Source organism: Rattus rattus, chromosome 1, assembly GCF_011064425.1.
Source record: "Rattus rattus isolate New Zealand chromosome 1, Rrattus_CSIRO_v1, whole genome shotgun sequence".
Taxonomy (NCBI): domain Eukaryota; kingdom Metazoa; phylum Chordata; class Mammalia; order Rodentia; family Muridae; genus Rattus; species Rattus rattus.
Window position 1 is genome coordinate 158,819,641 of NC_046154.1, and position 24,956 is coordinate 158,844,596.

The window sequence follows — 24,956 nt, forward strand, 5'->3', positions numbered from 1 at the left end:
TCAATCTTTGCTGTATTGTCTGTGTCCCATATTTTGTCACAGTGAGGAAAAAGCTAGTGAAAGAAGGACATTTAGGGCTGGGGAAGCAAAGGAAGCACGGCGGTTTGAACGAGATGTCCCCAACAGTCTCAGTCTTTTGAACACTTTGGTCCCCAAAATACTTGATCACTATTGGACACTAATAGTGGTAGTACTATTTGGGTAATTTGTCAGGTGTGGCCTTTATGCAGGAAGTACATTGCTGTAGGCGGGCTTTGAGAGTTCAAAGACTCATGTCATTTCCAGTTAGGTCTCTGCTTCCTGCTTGAGGTTTGAGATGTGAGTCCTTATATTCTAAAGTTCAGTCACCATGTCTTCCTGCTCCTAGGATTCCCCACGCTGATGGTGATGGGCTCTTATCCCTCTGGAACCATAAGCCCCAAATAAACCTGTCTTAATTACTTTTCTGTTGCTGTAACAAAATACCGCGACCAAGTCTTTATAAAAGAAAGTGTTTAATTCCACTTACAGTTCCAGAGGGTTAGAGTCTACGGTGGCAGAGCAAAGTCACAGTGATAGGAACAAGCTGAGAGCTTACATCCTGATCCACAATTAGTAGGCAAAGAGGAAGAGAGGACACACTGGGAATGGTGGGAGTTTTGAAACCTCGAAGCCTGCTCCCCAGTGACATACTCCTCCACGCTGGCCTCACCTCTCAAACTGCCCAAACCATTCCATCAGCTGAGACTAACACCTCCAACTAACTCATTCAAACATATGAGCCGATGGGACCTTGCTTATTCAAACCACCACTTCCTTCTTTAGGTCACCTTGGTCACTGAGTCTTATCACAGCAATAGAAAAGTAACTAACACAGAAAATACGGTAAGAGGCATGATAAGAGAGGGGGCATGGATGGGCACTACTGAAAGGGGGATAGTCTGGGGATTCTCTGTGCAAAAAGGGCGGTTATGTGCTCAGGGGGCAAAAAGGCTGGGACATACAGGTAAGTAAGGATTAACACCTTCAGGAGTTCTGAACCAGGGCATGGTATCCCTTGTGGCATACCCTTTGGGGTAGCAGAATTTTGTTTTTATCCATGCTGGGCATGGAACACAGAGCCTTGTGCAAGTTAGGCAAGTGGTCTACTACTGGGTTACACCCACAGCCTGTGTGGTTATTTTTGGTTGTCTTAGAGATGGGGATGTAGCTGACATTTATAGTGGGTGGGTACACAACTAATTAGAGCTGGGAGATGGGAAACTGACTCATTATGTAGACAAGGCTAACTCACAGAGATCTCCTGGCTCTACCTCTGAGTTAAGGATTAACATCATTGTCACCACTCTTGGTTCAACAAAAATATTTTATGTATAAAGAGAAAATCAATACCAGCTGAGTATCTTTAATCAAAATGTTAGGAATCTGAAGTGCTTCAAGTTTTTTAATTTTAAACAATAACCCAATCAACCAAAGAACAAAACCAAAAACAAAACCAAACCAACATAAAACAAAACTCAAAACTCACCACCACTACCAAAAAAAAACACCAAACAGCAAACCCATTTTGGAATCCAAGATTGGTGTCTCCCAGTGCTCGGGAGACTAAGGTAAGATTGCTGCGGGCTTGAGGACAGCCTGAGCTGCAGAATGAGACTCTGTCTTAAACAAAACAAAACAAATTTAAAAAAAAGGCTGAAGAGATGGGTTGGAAGTTAAGAGCACTTGCTCCAAAATGATGAGTACTAGAGTTAGTTTTACTATGTCATAAGCTGGGCATCCCTGAAAAAGCCTGTAATCCAACTCCAAACGGTGCAAGACTGGAGACAGGAGGATTGCTGGAGTTTGGAGCCTTCAGCCTAGCAAGAGGTTCAGGAAAAGACTCCATCTCAGAAGACTAAATAGAGCATGATGGAAGAGGGTTCTGCCACCCTCTTCAGCCTCTTCTGATCTTCTAGTGCAAGCATGTATAGAGGTTTCTATGTGTGCACACACCTACACATACATTTACACAGACAAAATAAATGAATACACACATCTTTACCACCCCCCCGTCTGGAATGTGATTCATTTAGTAGAGCAGTTGCCTAGCATGCACAAAGCTCTGGGCTCCATCCCCAGCACTGCCTAACACCTCACATTGCTACACCTCTCCTTCCAGCACTCAAGAAGTAGAGGCAGGAGAATTAGTTCATCTATCCTGAGTGATAAGTGATTATTAAATTTAGGTTAGCTGGGGATAAGTGAGACCCTGTCTCAAAAATATTTTACCTTGGAATATTTATACATATATCATGAGATATTCTGGGACTAGGACTCAAGTTTCAAAAGGAAATTCACTAATGTTTCCTTTATAGCTATACATAGCCAGAGGTCATTTTAGTTACTAAACTGCTTTGGGCCTAGGGTTGGACATTTATTCACTATGATGTGCAACTGGAGACCACACAAGGCACCTGGAGAGGAAACACATCCTGTATCAGTCAGCAGTGCTCGCTCCCAGTCCCAGTGAGTGCTGCTTCACTGCTCAAGGGACTTTGTCGCAGAGGGAGTGCTGGCTCGGTTGTATTTGGGTATTTGGCAGAGCTCGGAAGGTCATTTTATACATCCTATTTAGTGTGTGTGACGTGAGGTCAGGTGTTGAGCCGGGTGCCGTGACACATGTGTGCCTGTAATCCCATAACTCTGTAACCTCCTGCTTGGAAATCAGAGAACCTGTCTGTAGCCTTGTGTTGTAAAACATTCGTCCTCAGAAAGGGATGACTGAGACTGCTACTTCTGCCACAGGACCTTGATTTACTCTCCTCAGAGTCCCTGCCATGTTGTTCATCTCTGAACTCTCCTCAGAGCCCAGGCTACACTTTTGTGACTCAGTCTGTCTGTCCATGGTGTCAATAACTTTTAACAAAACCCTTACCCCCAACAATCCGTCTCAGTGTTCCTCTTGAGCTTTCATCTGAGCTTTACAGGTGGACACATCTGGTGGCTGCACTTCATTTTGAGACCACTAGTGTCACCACTTGATTTGCAGATACATATTTTAGCATTCATAACTTTCCCCACTGCATTACGGGGGATTACATGAATTCATTTTCCTTTCTTCCATACTGTTCTTTCCCCATTCTTTCATTCTTGCTGAAACAGGGGATAGAACCCAGGGCCTCACACTTGAATGCTAAGTAGGCATTCTACTCCTGAGCCAACCCCAGCCTCTCGCTTGAAGTTTCTAGATATGGCTTCACCCCCCCCCTCTCCCCGGCCCCCTGCCTCTCACTGGGGAATTCTAGGCAGAGGCTCCACCCCTGAGCCACATCCCCAGCACCTCACTGGGAGATTTTAGGCAGGAGTTCTAGCCCTGAGCCATGTCCCAGCCCCTCATTGGGGGATTCTAGGCAGGGATTCTACTCCTGAGCCATGCCCCAGTCCCTCACTGGGGAAGTCTAGGTGGAGGTTTCATTCCTGAGCCACATCACCCTTTACTAGAGGACTGTAGGTATTCTGATCCTTGCCCTGCCCTGCCCTGGTGGGTTCTATACTTGCCTTTATGTGCACAGGACCCTGGGATCTTCCCTGGCATTGCAAAAAAGAGAGTGCCAGGTACGATGCAACAGGGTCTCTACGTGACGGGGACAGGGCAAGGGGAGAAGTTCATGGAATGCCACAATGTGCAGCTGTTAAAGGTAACATATACCTGGAGATGCTAAGAAAGAGCTGCCTGGGAAGTCGAAGTACCTGGGTGGGATGCTGCTATATTGGGAGCTGCAAGGAATTTTGGGCCATCTGAGCTACTGAAAATTGACTGCACTCTGAGAATGACCCCAGGGAGGTTGTTGGCAAGATGCTGGTCTGAAATCATAGTGGGAAGTATAGAAGGACCATCAGCCAGTCTGGATGAGAAGAGGAAGGGCAGAGGCTGGGGAGAGAGGTCGGGTCACAGTAGTGGGTGCTTCCTGTTTGCAAGACAGGAAGACCAGAGTGTCGATGAGGACAGATCATGTAAATTAGGGGTGGAATCATTTATGAATTTGGTATGATATGAAAAGGTGAATCTGCCATTCCCTGAGCTGATGTTTGAGGTGCGGGAGTATGGACAGGCAGACTGTGTAAATGGTTGATGGGACAGAAGTGAATTCCAGCTCTGTAGCATGCCAGGGAAGGACTTTTGTTTGGTGACCACAGTAAATGACAATAGCAGACATGGCTAGCTTCCAAACATTCATACACTGCATAGGCTAAATTTCTTGTTTGGGCATAAGGTCTTCCTCAGACGTTTGAACTTGCCTGCAGTTGGCTATGTATTCCAGGCTGGTCTTGAACTACCGATTCTTCTGCTTCACCATCCTGAGTACCATAATGTTTGATTAACTTTTCAGTGCCAGTACTGGAATCCTGAGACTTACATATACTAGTTGTTTTACCTTTTTTTTTTTAAAGATTTATTTATTATATATAAGTACACTGTTGCTGTCTTCAAACACACCAGAGGGCATCAGATCTCATTGCAGATGGTTGTGAGCCACCATGTGGTTGTTGGGATTTGAACTCAGGACCTCTGGAAGAGCAGTCAGTGCTCTTAACCCCTGAGCCATCTCTCCAGCCCTAGTTGTTCTATCATTATGTTTCACTTCCAGTCCTTACTAAACTTTTTGTTTTGTATTTTTCATTTTTTACAATTCTTATTTATTACTACTGTATGTATATGAGCATGGTATGAGTGGGTGTGCAGGTGTGAAGGCTAGAGGACAACACTGTGAAGTCACTTCTTTTCATCCACCTTTCTGGGTTCTGGAGATTGAACTTGGATAACTAGGGTTGCTCAAAAGTGCCTTTACCCACTGAGCCATCCATCTTGCTTGCCATTATTTTTCTTAAGGGCACTTTATGCACTTAATCCCAGCACTCCAAAGGCAGAGGGAAATGGATTACTGTTGGTTTAAGGACAGCCTGAACTACATAGTGAGGTCTAGGTCAGGAAAGATTATCATAGACAGAATATATATGTATAATATGCACATATACATCATATACATGGATATATACATATTACATATGTATATTGCATATATGTGTGTATACATGTATGCATATATATGTATGTATATTACACACACACACACACACACACACACACACACACACACGTGTGTAAAGGCAAGCATAGAACCCACCAGGGCAGGCCTTGGGACAAGGATCATAATATCTGTAATCCCCTAGTAAAGGGTGATGAGGCAGAGTCATACAGTTCAGGCCAGCCTCAAACATGTTATGTAGCTAAGGATGACCTTGAGATTCTGGTCTACTGTCTTGCTTCCCCAGTGTGGGAGGACATATGTGCACCATCACACCCATTACTTAGGGTTTGTGGAGTGCGAGGACTCAAACCCAGGACTTCATGCGTACTAGGCAAGCTCTCTACCAACTGACCTACATACTATTGACTAAGTCATGATGTACATGACTACACTTTTAAAAATACTATATGTATGTATGTATGCATGTATGTATGTATATACAAATGTGTATGTATAAGTGTGTGACTGTGTGGGGGTATGGGGTGTAGGTGTTGGCACTTGCGTACATATAAAAGCCAGAAGAGCATGTTAGCAGGTTGGAGCTTTAGGACCTGGAGATAACAGACAGGATGTAGATGCTGAGCCCTTAACCTTTATCCTCATTATAGAGCATCAGTGCTGTTTACTGCTGAGCCATTGCTCTAGTCTTGTGACCAGGATTTTTAAGTGGATTACTTCAACTCTTCCTTTCGACACACAGATACTATTATTAGGTCCATTTTCAGAAGAAAAAACTATGGTGCCTCAAGGTTGGAGGCTGCAGGGCCAGCTATGGTTGACACTTCTAGCCTTTAAAGCTGGGTTCCTCTTTCTGTTTTTTTTCCTCCTCTTTCCTCAGATTGCTCAGTGGCTTCTGTCTTTTCAATCTCATGACATTCACTCACTGTCTGTCCTGCCTTCAACATCCAAGCTCCTCCAGTTGCTCTCTGCTCTGCTGTGTCATAAAAATCATCAGTGTATTCCTAGGTGTACTCCTTGCTACTTGTGAGGGGAAGGCAGGATTTTGGGGATGTTGCTTGCTTGGCAGAGTGTTTTTCTAGCTTGCATGAAGCCCTGGATTCCATCTCCAGCACAACATAAACTGGGTGTAGTGGTATACATCTTGAATCCTATTATTCAGTGGGTAGAGGGAAGAAAATCCAGGAGTTCAAGAATGCACTCAGTTGGATACTAGCCTACATGAGAGCTTGTCTCAAACTAGCTATGGGGATATGGTCGTGCAGTCAGCACTTAAGATCACTGACTGCTCTTGCAGGGGACCTGATTTGGTTCCCAGCACGTACTTGATGGCTCACAACTGACTGTAACTCCAGTTCCAGGGAATCTGATGTCCTCTTTTGGCCTCCTCGGGCCCTGCATGCATATGGTACATAGACATACATGCAGACAAAACACGCATAAAATAAAAATAGATAAATCTCTAAAAACCTAGCTAAATAGTCAAATCAGTGAATGAATGAAGTACTCTGGAGTTAAGACAGTCTCTTGTAATCCCCTCAAAAATACTCCTTTGTCTCCCTGGTTCAAGTTGAAACTATGTGTTCCTAAGTTCCTTCCTTGAACTGTGGGTGGGGGCAGTTGCAACAAATAGGTTTGTGGTCTTAGTTGACCACAGCTAAATATGACTCAATCCGCTGTCTCTTGTGAAAGACACTGAGGGGCTGTAGGTGGCTATGGTGAGAAGTGGAAGGCAGATTCTTCCTCTATCTCTTCAGTTGGCTCTGCCTGCATGGGGGTGGGGTGGAGTGGGGTTGGAGGTGGGTGAGAGATGACAAGACAACCTACTTTGTGCTATTAAAGGGAGGGGCTGTTTGTGGTCAAGGTGGTGGCTCTTGTAGGCTCAGGCTTGCAAGCTTTGTAGTGCAGTGAACACACTTCCTGATTTCTATCAGTGCTTGGAGTAGGTACAAGCATGGCTTAGGCAGATGGGGTCTAATCTCCACTCTTGAAGCTCCGAATGGTGCTGCAAGTTGATGAAGATAATGTCTCAAGGAGAGGCCATGTTGGAGGGTGCAAAGGCAAGGTGGGTATTATCAGCCAAAGCCAAACTTGACCCTAAGAGCCAAGAAGGCCTTGGACATACATCTGTGGTGAAGCTCCAGGATCTTAGCTTCTTTGGAATGGAGAGCCCAGGTTCAAATGAGGCTGGGAGGGTGCCCAGAGGCTATTTAACAGGACCGGGCTCCTCATGGCAAACCCTCGTTGAACTCTTATTTTCTACACAGAGGAAAGGGAAGCCACAGTCAAGATGGCTACGAGGAGAAGTGGCCTCTTGAAAGGATCAAGTCAAAATCATCTTCCACTTTGTGTTTATCTAGCAGCTTGCTAGGCCTCCCCTGCCTCCGTTTCCTCATTGAAAAATAAGAACTCTAAGTGTGTAGACCTCATGAATCAGCTGTACAAATTCAACAAGGCAAAGGTTATCGTAAGAAAATACTAACATCTCCATTACCATTATGGGTGTCTGTCTTAGGCTTGGCCAGCTCCTGTGGGTCCAAAGTGGGGGGAAGAGCCAAGTGATGGAGCTTTCGAATTTACAATAGATATGCCCGTTGTAATTAGGTTGGTTGGCTGAACATATTCTACAAAGACACTGTGTGCCTTACGTTGGCTATCAGACTATGGAAACCCAAAGAAACTGGAATTTCTCCCAGGAATATCATGCAAGGAGGAGAGAAAGCTTAAAGCTAGAGCAGCAGAGGAGCCTAATTTGTTAGATCACCTTACAGAAGAGACATTGCTGTGTTAGTGGTGGGAAGGACCACACCTTCACTAGGAAGTACATACATAAGCATAACCTTGGCCTCTAATTAAACTTAACCTCATTTCAGGGCCGTGAAGATGGACTTGGCATGTATCCGTGTCACTGTATCTCCTTATTCTTCTTCCCAATGTGGCTGCATTGAATGAATCCCTTTTGCTCTTAATTTGACTGTTTTAATTGGCTTACGGAGGGAGGACTAGTGGCTGAGGCTGGCTTGTAGGAACAAAGGCGGTGACTCCAACTCTGTTAACAAAGCTCTCTGAGGATTGGGTGGTGATGAGCAAGAGCTTCAGACTAGAGAGAAATAGAACAGCCACTTCCTTCCTCACCAGGGTCCTGAGAGCTGTGGAGATGTGAACCCAAAGCTGCCATTAGCCCTGGCTGTGGCTCTTGTGCCCTGCCCTTGGCTCTCAGGGGGCTAGTCCTAGGACCCTGGACCTGCTTTCCACCAGCCATGGGTTTTTAGACTGCACCCACACCTCTGAACTGTGCAAACAGCCAAAGTCTAACCTTCCAAAGTTCTGAGTGTCTCAGTCTCCCTTCACAGGGCTGGGTTGGGGGATGTGCATCTGATGGGATCAGTGGGCTTACTTCCTTCTGGCTTAGCTGGAGGCCGACAGATAGGGACCTTTGTCTTTCTGGAGGTAGCTGGGGTCTCTTATACCTCCTTAAATTCTCCACACAGAAGCTAGAAAGGGGGTGACTTGAGTCTTAGTCTCTTGCTCACTAGGGAGAAGCCTAGTGAGCTCCCATGCCCAAAGCTGATGCCCATTGATTCCCTCCTATCTTCCTTGTCCAATCAGTTGTAGGTCCTTCTATTGTTCATATTTCTTAAAAATATCACATGGATTTCCATAATCAAACCCATATAGGTAAGACCTGACATATTTAATATAGTTTATTTTCTCTGTATTTTTTTTAAATTAAAATTATATTTATTAATTTATGTGTTGAGGGTCGAACAGTTCACCTGCAGTCGGAGGACACTTGAAGAAATGAGTCTCAGGTCACCCAGTTTGGAAGCAGACACCTTTACCCTCTGAACCATCTCGGTAACCTTGCTTTTTTTTTCTATTTTTGAGATTGTATTTCATCATCCGGGCTACTGTTAACCTACTAATCCTCCTGTCACCATATTCCAAATTCTGGAATTGCTGGTGTGCAATACCACTTCTGTTGGGATGGAAATCTCGGCTTGAGTCCGGACAAACCACACCAGGCCAACATGGTCTCACATGGAGGTTTATTGGGATGACAGAGACCGTGCGGGGTGGGGTGAGAGAGGGAGAAGAGAAAAGAGAGAGAAGAAGAGAGAAAGAGAAGAGAGGGGGCAGGAAAGGTCTGCCTTTATTTGAAATGTGAAGGTGGGATCTGAACCAAAGGTATGTGATGTGGGGAATGTATGGCCGTTGCCAAGATGCACAGATGACCAGGTGACACGTCACTGCTGGAGGCCAAAGCAGTTCCTGATACCAACATACCTCCTGTTTTCTTATAAGGAGGAGAAGAAGGAAAAGGGGAGGGGGAAGCTGATGGTGAAAGGGGAATGGGGCGCCCTGTCTCTGTGATATGTTTATAAAACGATAAAGAGAGGATATGTTCCGGGTTTTGGCATCAATATTGTGTTGATAAAAAGATAAAGAGAGGAGGGATTATGTTTTATGGCGGTGTGAAAAAAGGGGGTGCCTCAGCGGGCCTATGCTGAGACATCCCTTCCCCGAGGGACCAGCCACACGATGGTATAGGATAGAATAGAGCTTATTCAGGGCATGGGGAAGGGAGTTAAGAGTGTAGTAAGGCAGGGAAAGAGAGAAGTAGAGGCCAGCCATGGCACATGCAGAGAAGGGGGAGAGGGGACTGAGGAGAGAGGGGACAAAGGGGGGAAGAGGGGAAGAGCAAGAGAGAACAAGAGAGAGCAAGAGAATAAGGAGGGGGCAAGCAGCCCCTTTTATAGTGTCGGGTATACCTGGCTATTGCGGGTGGAGCTTAGAGAGAATGCTAACAACTTCCATCTCAGTTGTGCGTACTTTTACAAAAAATGCTATGTTGGTGTGATGGCTTAGTGGGTAAGGGGACTTGCTGCTAAGCCTTATAACTCAAATTTGATCCCCTGGATCTACATTATGAAAGGAAGGAACAAACTCTTCCAAATAAGCCATGGCCCATAAGCAAGTTCACTCCACTCACAGTAAATAAATATTGTTAAAAAGTTTAATGTTGCTTTAGTTTATTTGTGACCAGGCCTCGTATAACCCAAGTTGGCCTCAAAGTTGGTATATAACAGAGGGTCATCTTGAATTTCTGGTCGTCTTGCCCCTCCTCCCAAGTGCTGAGAGGTTTACACTACCATGCTGGTTTATGTAGTGTTATGGATGGAACACAGGGCTTCATGTATACAAGGCAAATACTTCACAAGTAAACTGTGTCTCCAGCCCCCAAAGTGTGGGTTTTAAGTTTCTATTCTAAATATCTCTTTTTGTTTCATCTCCCTGGCCACTGGCCTCTTGATCTTTCTGTTTTTGTTTTTAATGAAAGATTTGTTTTATTTTTATTCCCGTGTCTATGCTGTGTGTGTGTGCACGTGCTTTTGGGTACCCATGGATCCCTAAGAACTGGAGGTACAGGCAATACTAAGGCACCACCTGGCGTGGGTGCTGGAAACTGAACTCTGGACCTCAGCAAGATGAGTACTCTTTCTCCTTCCTTCCTTCCATCCTTCCTTCCTTCCTTCCTTCCTTCCTTCCTTCCTTCCTTCCTCCCTCCCTCCCTTCCTTCCTTCACTTTACAATCTAATTGCAGTCCCTTCCCTCTTTTCCCCCACTCCCTTTCCTCAGAGAAGGGGAGCTCCTTCTCCAACACAGGTACCAACCTGCCTTGATGTATCCTCTTCCACCGAGGCCAGACAAGGCAGCCCAGCAGACTCTGTTGCCCTCTGAGTACTCTTTTTTTTTAATTTTTTTTAAAGATTTATTCATTTATTATATGTAAGTACACTGTAGCTGTCTTCAGATACACCAGAAGAGGGCATCACATCTCTTTACAGATGGTTGTGGGAATTGAACTCAGGACCTCTGGAAGAGCAGTCGGTGCTCTTAACCGCTGATCCATCTCTCTAGGTTCCCCTTATTCCTTTTGTTTGTTTGTTTCTGTCATATGAGGAATGGAACCTAGGGCCCTGAATGTGCTAGGCAAGTGTTCTGCTGCCATACTGCATCTCCAGCCCTGTCTCTTTCACACTGTAGCAAAGCCTTCAAAGCAACCACCTCTACTCTCAAGCAACCACCGTTATAAAACAAAAACTGCCCACCCTCCGCACACCTACTCACAAAGTCAGAGACTGCTAAAATCCTCCATGTCAATGTAGGAAACAGAAACAACAAACAATTCCACCATTAACATTTCTTAAAACTAACACTCTTGTCACCCTCATCACCAACCGCAATCAAGTAACCACCACCAACCAATAACAAACAGACACAAGTGGTGATACAGGCCAGTAATCCCAGCAGTTTGGAGGCTGAGACAAGAGGATCAGGATGGGTTTAAGGCTAGGATAGGTAACAATAAATAAATAAATAAATAAATAAATAAATAAATAAATAAATAAAGAAAGAAAGAAAGAAAGAAAGAAAGTGTCCAATGATGGCAACAACAACCACAACCAGAAAACACCTCACAAACACAAAATAGGCATCATTAAAAACTCCAGGGGCTAGCAAGATAGCTGAGAGGGTAAAGGTGTTTGTTGTTGAAGCTGAGTATCCAAGTTCAATTCTCAGTACCCAAATGGAAGAAGAGAATCTGCCCCTGTGAGTTGTTCACTGACCTTTACATATCATGGAGTGAAAACAAATTCACACTGAAGGGCTGGGGAATGGCTCAGTAAGAGCGCTTGCTACAAAACCATGAAGACATGAGTTTGCATTTTTAACATCCATATAAAAAGTTGGCCAATGGTCACAAATTCCCCTAGAACTCCAGTGCTAGGGGAGGTGGATACAAAAGCATCTGTGGGTTTTATTGGCCTAACTCCAAATTCAATGAGAGATCCTGACTCAAGGGAATAAGGCAGAGAGCAACAGAGTAGCACACCTGATGTTCTCTGGTTTTTACATGTGGGCCATAAGCACATGCAGCTTATACATACAATGCACACACTGACACACAGACATTCACAACCACATACAACCATATCCCATCCGAAATCTAATAAGGGATTGCTAGATAACCATTACTAGAAACTACCAATGGACAACCAACAGCAAATGACTTATCAGTCATTGAAGCTCCAAATAATCAGCACAGCCAGTTTCCCTATGAAAAAACCAACAATTAATGATTGATATCAAACACCAGCTGTCCCAGCACGGTGGCATGGCTTTAATTCCAGTACTCAGGCGGTGCAGACAAAAGAATCAGGAGTTCAAGGTCATCTTGGCTACATTGTGAGTTCAAGGATAGTTTATGCCATGTGAGATTCTATCTCAAAAAACAATGGACGAGGGGATGTGGCTCTGTTGGTGGATGCTTGCCTAGCAATGGTGAAGCCCTGGGTTCCATCACCATGGTGACGAACACCAGTCATCCTATCACTTGGGAGGCAGAGGCAGGAGGACCAGATTTCTAAGGTCATCCTTATCTATATCATGGGGTTGAGGCTAGCTTGGGATTCAAGAGACCTCCACTCAAAGCACTATGAAACCAAACATGGCAGGAGTTAGAGGGATGGCTCAATGGTTAAAAGCACTTGGTGTTTTTACAGAGGATGAAAGTTGAGTTCCCAGCATCTACTTGTGCTCATAACCTGCAGTAAATCCAGCTCAAGGAGATGTGATACCCTTGTCTGGCCTCCATAGGCATTTGCATGCAGACAGCATACAATTAAACTGATGCATACACATAAATAAAAACAGAAACAAATCTTTAAAAAGTAACAAACTAAACACCAGCTGTCATCACAGATGACCATCACCTCCAACCTACCCAGGAGAACCATTGTTAACACTAACCTTCACCACCAACAGCAACCCTCACCATTGCAACCTACAAAGGAATAGCCAGTGACCTGTCCACAGTATCCAAGAAGGAATGACCTGAACCCACCTCCCCCACTGAACCCAGCAATGCACGAGCCTCAGAGGCAATAGCAGCCTCTGAGTACTCAGCATGCATGTTCCATAAGACTTTCTTTCAGTAGCATCCTGGCATTCAACCCCCCTCCTCCCGCAAGCTTTCAGCATCCCTAGTGCATCCCCAGACACTGTTACGGTTCTTAAAGACCTCGTCTTTTTCTTTCTCTTCTACTGTCTTCTTTTACTTCCTTTTCCTTCCCTCCTGCCTTGCTTGTGTGTCTGTCTTTCGTCACAGAGTCTGGACTCAAATTCACTATGCAGAAGGTGACCTTGAACTACTGACTCTGCCATCTGCAATTTCAGAGGCTGGGCTGACAGACCTGGTTATGCAGTGCTGGGGATGGAAGCCAGGGCTTCGTGCATGCTAGGAAACACTCCATCAGCTGAGCTCCAGCTTGCTCCTATTTTGATTTTATTGAGACAAGGTCTTGCTAGGAAGTTCATGCTGGCCTCCAACTCATGTGTGCCGCTATACCTCGTTTCAGTATTTTATCATCGTTCACTCGATGCATTTCTTCCCTCTCACATCTGTCTGCTGAGCACTCTGTTGACTAAGCATTTCAGTGTTGGCAGACGAGGAGGGGTTTCCCTTCCTTTCAAGTAGCAAATCTCTTCCTGTTTTTTTTTTGTTTTTAAAAGAAAGGGCCTCATGTAGCACAGGCTACATGACTTAGACTTTCTATAGTCATGGAAGACTCTGAAGTCTTCCCTTTACCTCCCGAGTTCTGGGACAACAGGTGTGCAGTACCATGCCCAGTTTATGTGATGCTCAGACTGGAACCCAAGGCTATGTGCACGGCAGTGAGCATTCTACCCACAGAGCCCAGACGCAGCCCCAGCCCTCACTGGCTTTCTAAAAGATGTTCTCTCTCACCTCACTTCCCTGCCTCCACTCCAGTTATGTTTGCTATAGCCTCCAAGAACACCAACAACTATCCTTCTCCTAAGAACACGTCCTTGTTCTCACTAACAAAAATTGAAAGCTGAAGTGAACTGGGTTTGTGGAGCCATGGGGTAATTTGTGTGACCACTACTGGCTTTTATTGTATGTGCCATGATGCTGCCAGGTCTAAACCCGTGCATGATGCTGACCATCCTCCAGCCTTCTCATCAACAGACTTCAACTTGAACTTGTAATGATATCTCTGGCTGCAGTGTCTCCACTGCCATCCTTGGATAATAGGGAGAACGGTTTCTCCTTTGTATCCCTCTATCCTTTCTCCATCTACTCCTCCATTCCCTCCCCTCTTTCTATTCCTCCCCATCTCCTTTCACATTTTTCTTTTTCCTTCCTAGCTCTTTCTCTTCCTCCTCCTTTTCATCCTTTGCTATCTTCTTCCCTACCCCCACATCTCCAACTCCTTCTCTTTAGTAATAGTAACTGGCACTGGAAATTAAATGACGATGGCTTATTTTCAGTGCTAGAGATGACACCTAGGACCTTGAGTATACATACTAGCCAGGCACCCTACCACTGAGCTATCATCTGCCTCTGTGACTGTTGTAGTCAAACCACCTGCTATCACTTGCACTATTATCCCACCCCACAGCCCTCATGTGAGACACAGCCCCATCACTGGTGGATTGAAAATGGCCAAACCAACAGACCCCTCTGTTGAATATTCCCAAGAAAAGCCCCCCACCCCTCAAACACTCCTATCTCTAGACCAACTTCTGAATAAGAGCTCTGTAATCAGGCCAAGAGAGGGAAGTGCTTGTTTCAAACTGCAGGGGAAGACTAGTTTTGAGATGAGCTGACAACTTAGTTAGTTCTCTAAGTCCCTGAAAAGAGCCATGTCCTTTCCCCAAAAACCTTATAATTTCTTCAGGGACATCTTTCCATACCCAGTCTGGCATCCTCAGATTGGAGCTTGATTCCTGGTGAGGGACATGGGGTGCTCTGTGCTGTCCTTTGGGACTGTCTCTGAAGGCTCTGTGGTTCTCATAACCATTGCCTCAATTTCTGAGGGTGCTACCAGGCTACTACTCCCAGATCCCACCCTTGAATGACTTACCATGGTGATGGGTGGTGTCAGGCTCCTGTGGGTAATGACAGGGGTGCAGGCTCAGAGGGTTCTTGGGGGTGGCTCTGCCATGGCTGTCCTTCACCTACTCCTTCTTCACAGGCTCCTGGCCCTAGTTCCTCTTGCAACAGCCCCCTTTTACTTCCTTTGCGGGAGGGGCCATGGCCACAGGGGAGGGAAGCTGAGGGCGGGGACAATGCTCTGAGCCCTAGCAGCAACGACAGAGCTGAGGGAACTGTTTGGAGTTTACAGCCTGAAGGGATAGGTCAAAGATGGCTGGCAGCCACTGCCAGACTAAAGTCTTTTCTCTATCATCTACCTCAAGAAAAGAGGTTATAGCAAAAAGGACCCTGGTCAGCTGACTGCAGGACTGGCCACTTAGTTGAGGTCACTCTTCAGAATCAGGGAAAGGAAGTACTATTTCAGATGTGTGCCTGCTCAGGGAGTTCCCATGTAAAACCCTATGGTTCTCCCTGTAGAATGTTTCTCCAAAGTCAGGTATCTTAGTAAAGGAAGGACAAAGGGAAGACACAAGCCTTATATCACTATAATGTTTCTAATTTGTATATCAAGTCTGGATTTTTCTTTGTGTTTGTGTGTGTTCATTTGTGTGTTTCAATATGGGTGCAAATGGGTGTGTAGAGAGAGGTCAGAGGTAAGTGCCAATTCTCACCTTTCACCTTGAGACAGGCATCTCTGTTGTTTTCCTACTGTGGAAGTCAGGCTAGCTAGTCTGCAAGCTTCTGGGATTCTCCTGTCTCTAACTCCCATCTCCATGTGGGAATACCAGGTTTCCAGATATTTGATACCTTTATCTGGCTGTGTGTGGGCTCTGGGGATTCAAACTCATGCCCCGATGCTTGTTGTGAAAAGTGAGCTACCAGTTTAAGCCCAGAATGGTCTTTAAAAAAATTTTTTTTACTGAGGGGGAGGAGGGGTGGAGTGGAGAGAGAACCTTTGGAAGCCAGAGGTGCTGGATCTCTGGGATCTGGAGTTACACGAGGCTGTTAACCACCTGATGTGGGTGCTTGGAATTGACTGAGGTCCTTTGAAACAGCAGAAGTCCTCTTAACAGCCGAGCCATCTATCCAGCAAGCACCCCCTCACCTCCACCCCACCCCAAATCTGGATATTGTTGGGTTCGTTTTGCTTTCTTTCGTTTTTGAGATAGGGCTTCACTGTATAATTTTGGCTGGTCTGGAGTTTGCTATGCAGAGTAGCAAATTTGGTCTCAAACTCAGAGATCCTGCCTCTGGAGCATGGGGACCAAAGGTGTGCACCACCATTCCTGGCCCGATCTGGGTTCTCACACCTGCAGCTTTGCTGTTTCCATGACTTGGCTCGATCAGCAGTCCCCGGCACATGTAGGGCCTACTAATTGTTAGCTCAGTCCTTGATCTTTGGAAGACCAGATCACGCATGAGTCTTCTGTTGACATTTGAGGAAATGACAGTTCCAAGAGGTTGTCACCTCCTCATGCTACCCACTGGGGAGGTAGCAAAGCCAAACCAGACTGGTGAGAGCCTAAGAGGGATCTGTGTTCTAATCCATCTTTGGTCCGCCCCTGAGGATTGGGATGTCTGTACGTCCTGTGTTCACTCTCCATGACACAGGCCCCTCCTGACCATGGCCGAGAAGACGCCTATATTCTCCAATATTTAGGGTCAATAACACAACTCAACATGTGAAAGGGGGGCAGAAGAAGCATATTTGGTTGGGAATACAAAAGGACTAGATCTTTGTTAGCTTCAGTAAAAAACTATGCTTTTGTCTTAAAGTGATAGGTTTTAATCCGTAGTGGCCAAAGTCCTTTCTCTCTGCCAAGGATGACCCATTAGGAAGTGTGGGCTACTTCCCCTGTGCCTTAGGAAAAGCTTCTAGTTGTTCATTCACTTATTTGTGTACTGTGTGGGCACACATACCACAACAAGCTTGTGGAGGGCGGAGGACAACTTACAGGCGTTGGTTCTCTCCTCCCACCACGTGGTTCCTATTGATTAAATCTAGGCTTGGCAGCAAGTGCCTTTACCCCCTGACGTCTTGCTAACCCTGGCTGTGGTCCCTTTTGATCCTAGGGTACAGTGCCTATGGAATGCCTATACAGAGACACAGACCCAGGCATGAGCGGAAATCTACACAAGACAGAACTTTATTAATGGAAGGCTTCTTGCTGAGGAGTGTGTGGGCCCCAGGGCAGGGCTTGTTAGCACCATGATGGGGGATGGCCTGGATGTTGGACTCCCCCCCTGGGCAGGCAGGGCAGAGGTTGGGGTAGATCTTCCCCTTGGTCAGTCTGGGGGAGGGTGGCAGGGAGGTGGTATCAAGCCCACTCCCCCCATAGCAGATATAAATTCCCCCAGCTCAGAGTGTAGGGATAGAACAGTGCTGGGGGGCAGGGTACCAGCATACCCTCTCCCCACCCCCACTCTTCACAGTACGTATTCCGATCAAAGGGTGGGGGAGTGTTAGGGACTTAGAAGTGTGTGCGACAAGGGGCAGTCCTCTCCTTTCACTGTCAACTTGGCAAGACACTGAAGAGGGTCCCTGGGTAGCCAGCTCTTCTCCACCCCCTAGCCAGGAGCCCTGTAGGGGTTACCCAATAAATAACTTTCAACTGCGTCTCACCGTCTCACCCTTCAATCCCAGCCCTCCCACCCCCCCTCAGGCCCTCTCCAGTGGGATTTCCCCTGCCTCAGCCTGTGCTCCAGGTTGGTTCCAGGTACCCTAGCGGCCTTGGCAGGTTTTGCAGCACATCTGGCGGAAGTAGGCTCGGCTACAGAACTGAAATTTGAGCACCAGGGGGCAGTAAGCCACCTTGTTCACATCCTTGCATTCTGTAGTGGTGAGGGGAAGGGGCAGGAGAGAGTGAAGTGGGGGGGGGAGAAAGATATCAGAGTCCAGTACTCTTCTCAGTCGTCGTGAGTGCTAGCTGGTCACTCTGCCTTTCTGTACATAGTTTCCTCGCCCTTCAAAGAGGCTGTCTAGTCATGCTTTATCAGAAGCCTATTTTTGAGGATAGATTTATTTATTTACTTATTATTCTGTGTATGATATATACGCACAGGTGTGCACGTCACAGTACACGTGTGGAGGTCAGAGGTCAACTTTATGGATTTGATTCTGTCCTTCCATCTCTATGTGGGTTCTGGAGATTGAACGCTGAGCTCGTTAGGCTACGAGCGTATTAGGCAGCTCTCTGAGTTCTAGTTCCTAGCCCTTCCTTTGGCTGTTAGTTTTGGCTGTGTCTGGATACATTATTCAGGCAGGTCTTATGCTCACTCTGCAGTACAGGCTAGCCTCCAATGTGCAATCCTTCTGCCCTGGACAACTCACTAACTAAAGTAACAGATCTGTAACCCTGTTGATGCCAAGACGCAGTCTCTGTTTCAAGCCCCCACCACTGTAGGTTCCGAAGAGCTCAGCTCAAAGGATTTGTATATCTAAAGACCAGAGGGTAACTCAGTGAGAAAGCATTCGCCTAGCTTCCAGATATAAGCTTTACTCAGCAGTGGCATGTGGTTCTGAGAGGCTCCATATTTTTCATGTAGCACTTCTTTCAAAATGAAGAGGTAGTGAGTGACACAATGCAGGAAGGTCCACCACTAGGGGGAGCGCTTGAGCCCAGAGTTTGAGCAAGGAAGGCCTGATTTATTAAGGAGAACCAGCAGTGTGTGGTGGTGCACGCTTTTGATCCCAGCACTTGGGACAAGAAGTTCAAGTTCAAACAGGCTGGGCTCCACGAGGTCTTGTCTCAAAGTGATAAAACAAACAAAGATAAATGAAAATGAAAAAAATCCCAAAAAGAAAAGAAGAAAAAACCCAATCAGGTTAAGAAACAGGTATAGTGTAAAAGCAATGGTGTGTAAGCACTGAATTTTCCCTTCCCAAACTGGGCACACAGTGTCTGGGGACATGGAGAGATTTCTATAAATCATGAATGTGGTAGGGACTACCACTGTCTAGTGGGTAGAGGCCAGAAATGTTATAAACATCTCAGAAATCACTTTATAGATTTGTGCGGCTCAAAATATGAACAATGTCTGAGCAAGGCTGGGGTCTGAGGTGGTAGAGCCTTTTGCCTGGCTGGGCCAGGTCCTGGCTACCACCCCCAGCACTGCAAAAACTGGGTGTGGTGGTGAAGTCCTATCATTCTAGCACTTGGGAGCTAGAGTCCAAAGATCAGGAGTTCGAAGTCATCCTCGGTTGTATATTGAGTTGCAAGTCAACCCAACTATATATGAGGTCTGAGTTTCAATCCAAGACCCACATGATGAAAGGACAGAATCAACTGCCTGCAGGTTGCCCTCTGACCTTCACAGGGACTCCATCTCACTCATGAATTATGCAAAACAATAAGTAAAATTTTAATGGCACCTTAAAGACTAAGAACAGGAAATCTGACCCATGCCTACCTGTGGCTTCTCAAAGCCTGGTGCCCTTTGTCCCCCCGGTTCACATACCTTCTGGGCCATCTCCAGGCGGCACCACACTGTCACACTTGGCCTCACACTGCTGCATGGTGGACGGCCGCAGGGCCTCAGTGCACTCTCGAGATGGCTGGCCAGTGTGGCTGGTGCAGCGCACTGAGCGCTGCTGCTGGCCGAGGCCACACTGTGTGGAGCACTGAAGAGTAGAGTCACTGAGTCATCTCCCTCCAACCACTGTCCTCACCCTCATCCCGGGGGCAGCGCCTACCTACCTCACCCCACTCACTGGCCACCCAGCGGGCAGGAGGGCAGCGGCGCAAGTTGCATCGCATAGTAGATGGCGGCTTGGCTGCAGGAGGGCAGTGCCCAGGGGGCAGAGTGGATCGTTGGTCTGCACTCTTACAAAGGACCACTCGGTGGCGGAGACCAGGCCCACAGCTTGGGGTACACTGCAGGTGAAGGGGGTGTTCTATATTCAATGGATGGTCAGGGTGCTAGCCCAGGGTGGCACACTGAGTGGAAAGGTGGGCCCTGTGCCTCCAGCCCAGTCTCTGCTACTTTGTCACCCACAAAATACCACCTGCCCCAGGCTCGTGCCATCTTTCATATGCAAAGGTCAGACCAAGCCCAGAGTCCAGAAGCCTTGGGACCCATAATGCACCTCTCTTGCACATGGTAACAGTAGGGCTTGGGGCAAGGTTGCCTTAACAGCTTTTCCAAATGGACAGCTCAGTTTCTGTGTGCTTTCTGTACTGAGAGTGGGTTGGGTGGGGAAAAGGGGGGAGACTGACCTCAGACCAGTCCAGGGCTGCCCACTCAGGGGGGCACATTGGGCCTTGGCAGGCCTCCAGCACAGGTGGGCGTGGCTGTGGACAGGCGCTGTCATCTAAGGCTTTCTCCTCTGCAGCAGACACTCGGCGTTGGCACACCACCGAGCGGCTACGCACACCAGCATCACAGCTACGGCTGCAGCGGGACCAGTTACCTACGACCCAACTGTGGTGGTGGAGGGACGGGTCTGAGCACTGTGTAGGGCAGGCCAGAACCAGAAAGCCTTCTGATTTGACTACCCCAGTCTTCCCAAACTGACACTGGGCAGGCAGGAGACCCCACTCATAGATCACCGCTGCCCCATGTCCAGATTTCAGATAGGAGGAGGGGATCTAAAGAGAACCCATGTTTTGGGCTACTAGCTTGACCGTAGAGCATAATCACTCGGACTGTAGAACAATCAATTTTGTCTTAATTGTTTTTTTTGGCGCATGTGTGTGTGTAAACATGTGTGACCTTGAGTGTCTTCCTGCACTTAGGTTTATCTATGTGTTTAACTGTGTGTATGTCTATGTGAATATGTGCACACATGTGTATGTTGGTACCTGTGAGGGCACAGAAGTGCCCTTGGAGCTGGAGTAACAGTCATTTGTGATCTACCAGACACTGGGCTCTGAGCTCCTTATAATTAAAAAGCTAGTACTCTTAACTACTGAGCCATCTCTCAAATGGCTGCTTATTGTTTTTTTGAGACAAGATATATAGCTCAGGGTGGCTTCTAATCTACTAGGTAATCCTGGTGGGCCCTGAACTCTTAACCCTCTGTCTCACCCTCCCAAGTGTTGGGATAACAAGCATATACATTCAGCTGACAATCTGGCTTTGACCCTCATCCTGAGCACTTGACCTCTTGACCCTATGAGCTCCTGAACTCTAGTACTCAGCCTGTTGTCACTCCAGTTCTTCAGTAATACCCACTTTCCACTCTCCTATGACCACCCACCCTGATGGCAGAGAACACTCTCACCCAACCCTGGGTCATCTTGCCCCCATAGAGGACACTTACTCTGGTGGGCATGGTTCTGTGTTGCAGGCACGCTGCCTCTTGGGTAATTTGCTGTGGGCACTGCAGTAGTGTGGGGCCACTGCTGAGCTGTCCAGCTGATTTCGGCACTCCACCACTTGGACCTGGCTGCCTGGGGGAAGGGAGAAGCCGTCTCAGCCCTGGCTAGTCCGGAGAAGCTCAGGTTGGCTGCAGTGCCGGTGTCTGGCCCACACCCCGGTCTCACCGCCTGCACACTGAGCTGAGCATTTGGTCCAGGGGGCATAGTGCCAGGAGTAGGGAGGCAGTGCATCCCGGGCAATGGGTGCATTGAAGCGGTAGCGGAGAGCAGGCAACTCTGCCTGGGCCAGCACCTAAACGTACAGGGAACAGTGGTTGGAGGTGTCATGGAATTCCCATCCCCATAGGATACTTCTGTACTCTTGCTCTAGCCTTGTTACCATAATGATGAGAGATGCATTAATGGGTCCCAGGGCTTCTAGGCTCTGGGCCTGGTCTGGCCCCTGCCGTAGATGAAATGTGGTCCCAGCCAGGGGAAGGCGGTGAGGTTGGGAGGTCCCAGGTAGCCCCTCCAGTAGCAGAGACTCCTGGTCCCCCTTTAGGGCTAGGTTAAAGCACAGGTGTCAGAACTGAAGTCATTCTCTCTGTCTCCCAACTCCCATGGAATCACAATCCTTATCCCTCTGTCTTTGCTTACCCAGGTGACTAAGGGACAGGTTCAGATCTTGGATGAAAATGTGGACTGAGCCTTTGGGGATCCAGACGACGTCCTCATACCCTGGGTGGTGGAATTTAGCTGTCACCCACTCAGCCTGCCTCTACTTCGTCCTGTGTCCCTCATCCTTCACACCTGATGACTGCAGATAGCTATTCCATGTACATGCTTAGAGGGCTATAGCACTATAGACTCATTTAGACCTTATAAGGTAAACGGATCATCATTCTCATTATCTGTTTATCTGTCGCTGTCTCTGTCTCACACACACACACACACACACACACACACACACACACACACACACACACACCACACACCACACACGGGGGGGGGAGAGTGTGAGTGAGTGTAGGTAGCATGGTGTGTATAAATCAGAGGACACTTTTCAGGATTGTTTTCTCCTCCCACCAGTGGGTCCTGGGGATCAAGCATACGTTGATCTCAATTCTTATGCTTGCACTTTATTGACTATGGTGGTCTGAATACACTTGGCCTAGGGAGTGGCACTATTTTGAAGTGTGGCCTTGTTGGAGTAGGTGTGGCCTTGATGAAGGAAGTATGTCACTGTGGGTTTGGGTTTAAAGATCCTCATCCTAGCTGCCTGGAAGTCTTCTGTTTGCCTTTGGAACAAGTTGTAGAACTCTCAGCTTCCCCTGCACCATGCCTGCCTGGATGCTGCCATGCTCCTGCCTTGATGATAATGTACTGAACCTCTGAACCATGTAAGCCAGCCCCAATTATATGTTGTCCTTTATAAGAGTTGCCTTGGTTATGGTGTCTGTTCACAGCAGTAACACCCTAAGACAGTGACTGAACTATCTGTTTATCTCATTGTGATCATCTCACAGATTGTAAAACCAAGGCCTAGGGGAGCTAGGCAGCTCACCAGTGGTTTACAGGTAAGAAGTGGCTGGATATGATTTGAACCCAAAGTTGACTTACAGTGAATGGGTGGATCTAATTCCTCACATCTTACTCAGCAGTGAAGTTGAGGTTGGGCTAAGGCAGAGGGAAAGGGTTACCATGGAAGTCAAAATCCATACAGGTGACATTTTGAGATTTGAGTGTCAGACTTGGTCTTCCATGAGGCACCACTATTGACTGCCTAGCTGTGACCACTACGTCTCTGCTCACCCATGCTCTCAAGATTCTTAGCTTCTGTGCCTGGACCCCCACATTGTCCTGTATGGGATTCTGCAATCTCGTTCCCTTTGGGCTGTATTTCTGCTTCCTAGTCTAGTCAATATCCTACCATCAGGGTGCTGGGGGCACTCCAGGGGTTGGCAGAGATCAGGTACTCTTAGGCCTTAGAATGCCTCAGTCTTTCATCTCTCTTTCCCTGTTCTCTTATTACTCCAATGTCCTTTGATGGCTTCTCCCTGTCTCCTAACCCAGTGTCTTTTTTGTTTCTCCCAACTTATCTCCTTACGGACAGCTTGTTGCCTATCCTGGTCACCTGGATGTCTACACGGACTCTTCCCTAGTGCACATCCCAGAATCATGAATGGCAGACACCCTGTCCTCTAACTTCTAAATCTAAGTTTTATTCTATCTTTTATCTTTGCTGTATGTTTTTATGTGTTCATGCGTTTTTAGGTCCATGTATGTGTGCATGTGGAGGTCAGAGTTCAGCCTCCGGGAACTGTTCCTCAGGAGCCATATATTTTTTCTTTTAAGCTTAAATTTTAAAATTTACTTATTACTTACGTAAAAAAAAAAATCCTTGACTTAACTCTTGGTTCTAATTTTTTTCCCCCTGGGGTAATGGCAGATGTCTTTAATATCAGCACTCAGGAAGCAGAAGTAGGTGAGTCTTTATGAGTTCTAGGCTAGACTGGTCTACATGAGTGTCCCGCGCGGTCGTTCCAGGACAGTGAGAGCTACACAATGAGACTCTACAAAAATGTATTTTTAAGTGTGTGTGTGTGTGTGTGTGTGTGTGTGTGTGTGTGTGTGTGTGTACCAGAAGATGGCATCAGATCCTCTGGAGCTGAATTTACAGGTGGTTATGAGACACCTGATGTGGGTGCTGGGGACAAAGCTTGATTCACTATAAAAACAGTCACCTGCCAGCCCCAACCTTGACTTCTGAGGCAGCGTTACTCACGAGGACCGAGTACTTCTAGATTAGCCGAGGTTGGCTGGCTAGATCAGGGCTCCTCCTAACTCCACCCCCCCAGAGCTATGATTACAAGCACATGCCGTTGCTTAGGATTTGTATAGGCACTGGGGATCAAACTCATGTCCTTATTCTCCTTTGTCAAGCATGTGTTACTGACCAAGCTGGCCATCTCCCCAGCACTTTTCTCACTTCGCTCCTAGGCTCCCCTTGATCTGCCAGGTTTACAGCACCTCTCTTACCTTTTGCACCCTAATTACCCCAAACCTGAATCTAGGCTATAGTGTAATCTAGTCTCTCTCTCTCTCTCTCTCTCTCTCTCTCTCTCTCTCTCTCTCTCTCTCTCTCTCTCTCTCTGCCTCTCTCCTCTCTCTCTCTCTCTCTCTCTCTCTCTCTCTCTCTCTCTCTCTCTCTCTCTCTGGGTGTGTGTGTGTGTAGGTGTAGATCAGGATCACACACACGCCAAGAGCTAGTTCTTTCCTTCCACCTTAGGTTCTGGAAATTGTCGGTCTTTGAGGTATGTACTTTTACTCATTAGGCTGCCTGACCCATGCCCAGATTTTTTTTTTTTAAATGTAGGCTTTGCAGATCAATATCAGGTATTGATACATTTACACAACAAACCCTTTACTGATTGAGCATTTCCTCAGGTTAGAAGTCTTAGTCTTTTTCTTTTTCTTTTTCTTTTTTCTTCAAGACACGGTTTCTCTGTGTAGCCCTGGCTGTTCTGGAACTCACTCTGTAGACCATGCTGACCTGTAACTCAGTGATCCATCTGCTTCTGCATCCCAAACGCTGAGATTAAAGTTGTGTGCCACCACTGCCCAGGGCAGTGTTCGAGTCTTAAACCAAGCCATCAAGCAAACCATCTCTAATCTAACCCAGCC

General features: G+C 46.9%; 2 protein-coding genes across 6 annotated transcripts in view; both read right to left on the bottom strand.

The window, feature by feature from the left end:
- The window catches only part of Myo1f (myosin IF), a 51,586-nt gene extending 36,517 nt beyond the window's left edge, over nucleotides 1-15,069 (bottom strand). The window contains 1 exon segment of the mRNA XM_032910113.1: nucleotides 14,963-15,069. Within this exon segment, the coding sequence (XP_032766004.1) occupies nucleotides 14,963-14,965 (3 nt within the window). The 5' untranslated portion in view covers nucleotides 14,966-15,069.
- Nucleotides 15,070-17,092: 2,023 nt separating this feature from the next.
- Nucleotides 17,093-24,956, bottom strand: part of Adamts10 (ADAM metallopeptidase with thrombospondin type 1 motif 10) — a 30,011-nt gene continuing 22,147 nt past the window's right edge. For 3 of the 5 annotated variants that reach the window (XR_004388798.1, XR_004388797.1, XR_004388796.1), the window contains exons 18-24: nucleotides 21,930-22,010; nucleotides 21,673-21,836; nucleotides 21,459-21,585; nucleotides 21,236-21,365; nucleotides 20,190-20,394; nucleotides 19,432-19,847; nucleotides 17,093-17,805 (exon numbers count right to left, since the gene is read on the bottom strand). Coding sequence is in view for 1 of the 5 variants with exons in the window: in XM_032910011.1 (XP_032765902.1) it covers nucleotides 17,696-17,805; nucleotides 19,432-19,594; nucleotides 19,671-19,847; nucleotides 20,190-20,394; nucleotides 21,236-21,365; nucleotides 21,459-21,585; nucleotides 21,673-21,836; nucleotides 21,930-22,010 (1,157 nt within the window). In the remaining 4 variants the exon portion in view is untranslated. Of the gene's footprint in view, nucleotides 17,806-19,431; nucleotides 19,848-20,189; nucleotides 20,395-21,235; nucleotides 21,366-21,458; nucleotides 21,586-21,672; nucleotides 21,837-21,929; nucleotides 22,011-24,956 lie in introns of those variants that run through there. The other 2 variants (XM_032910011.1, XR_004388799.1) reach the window with 2 other exon arrangements.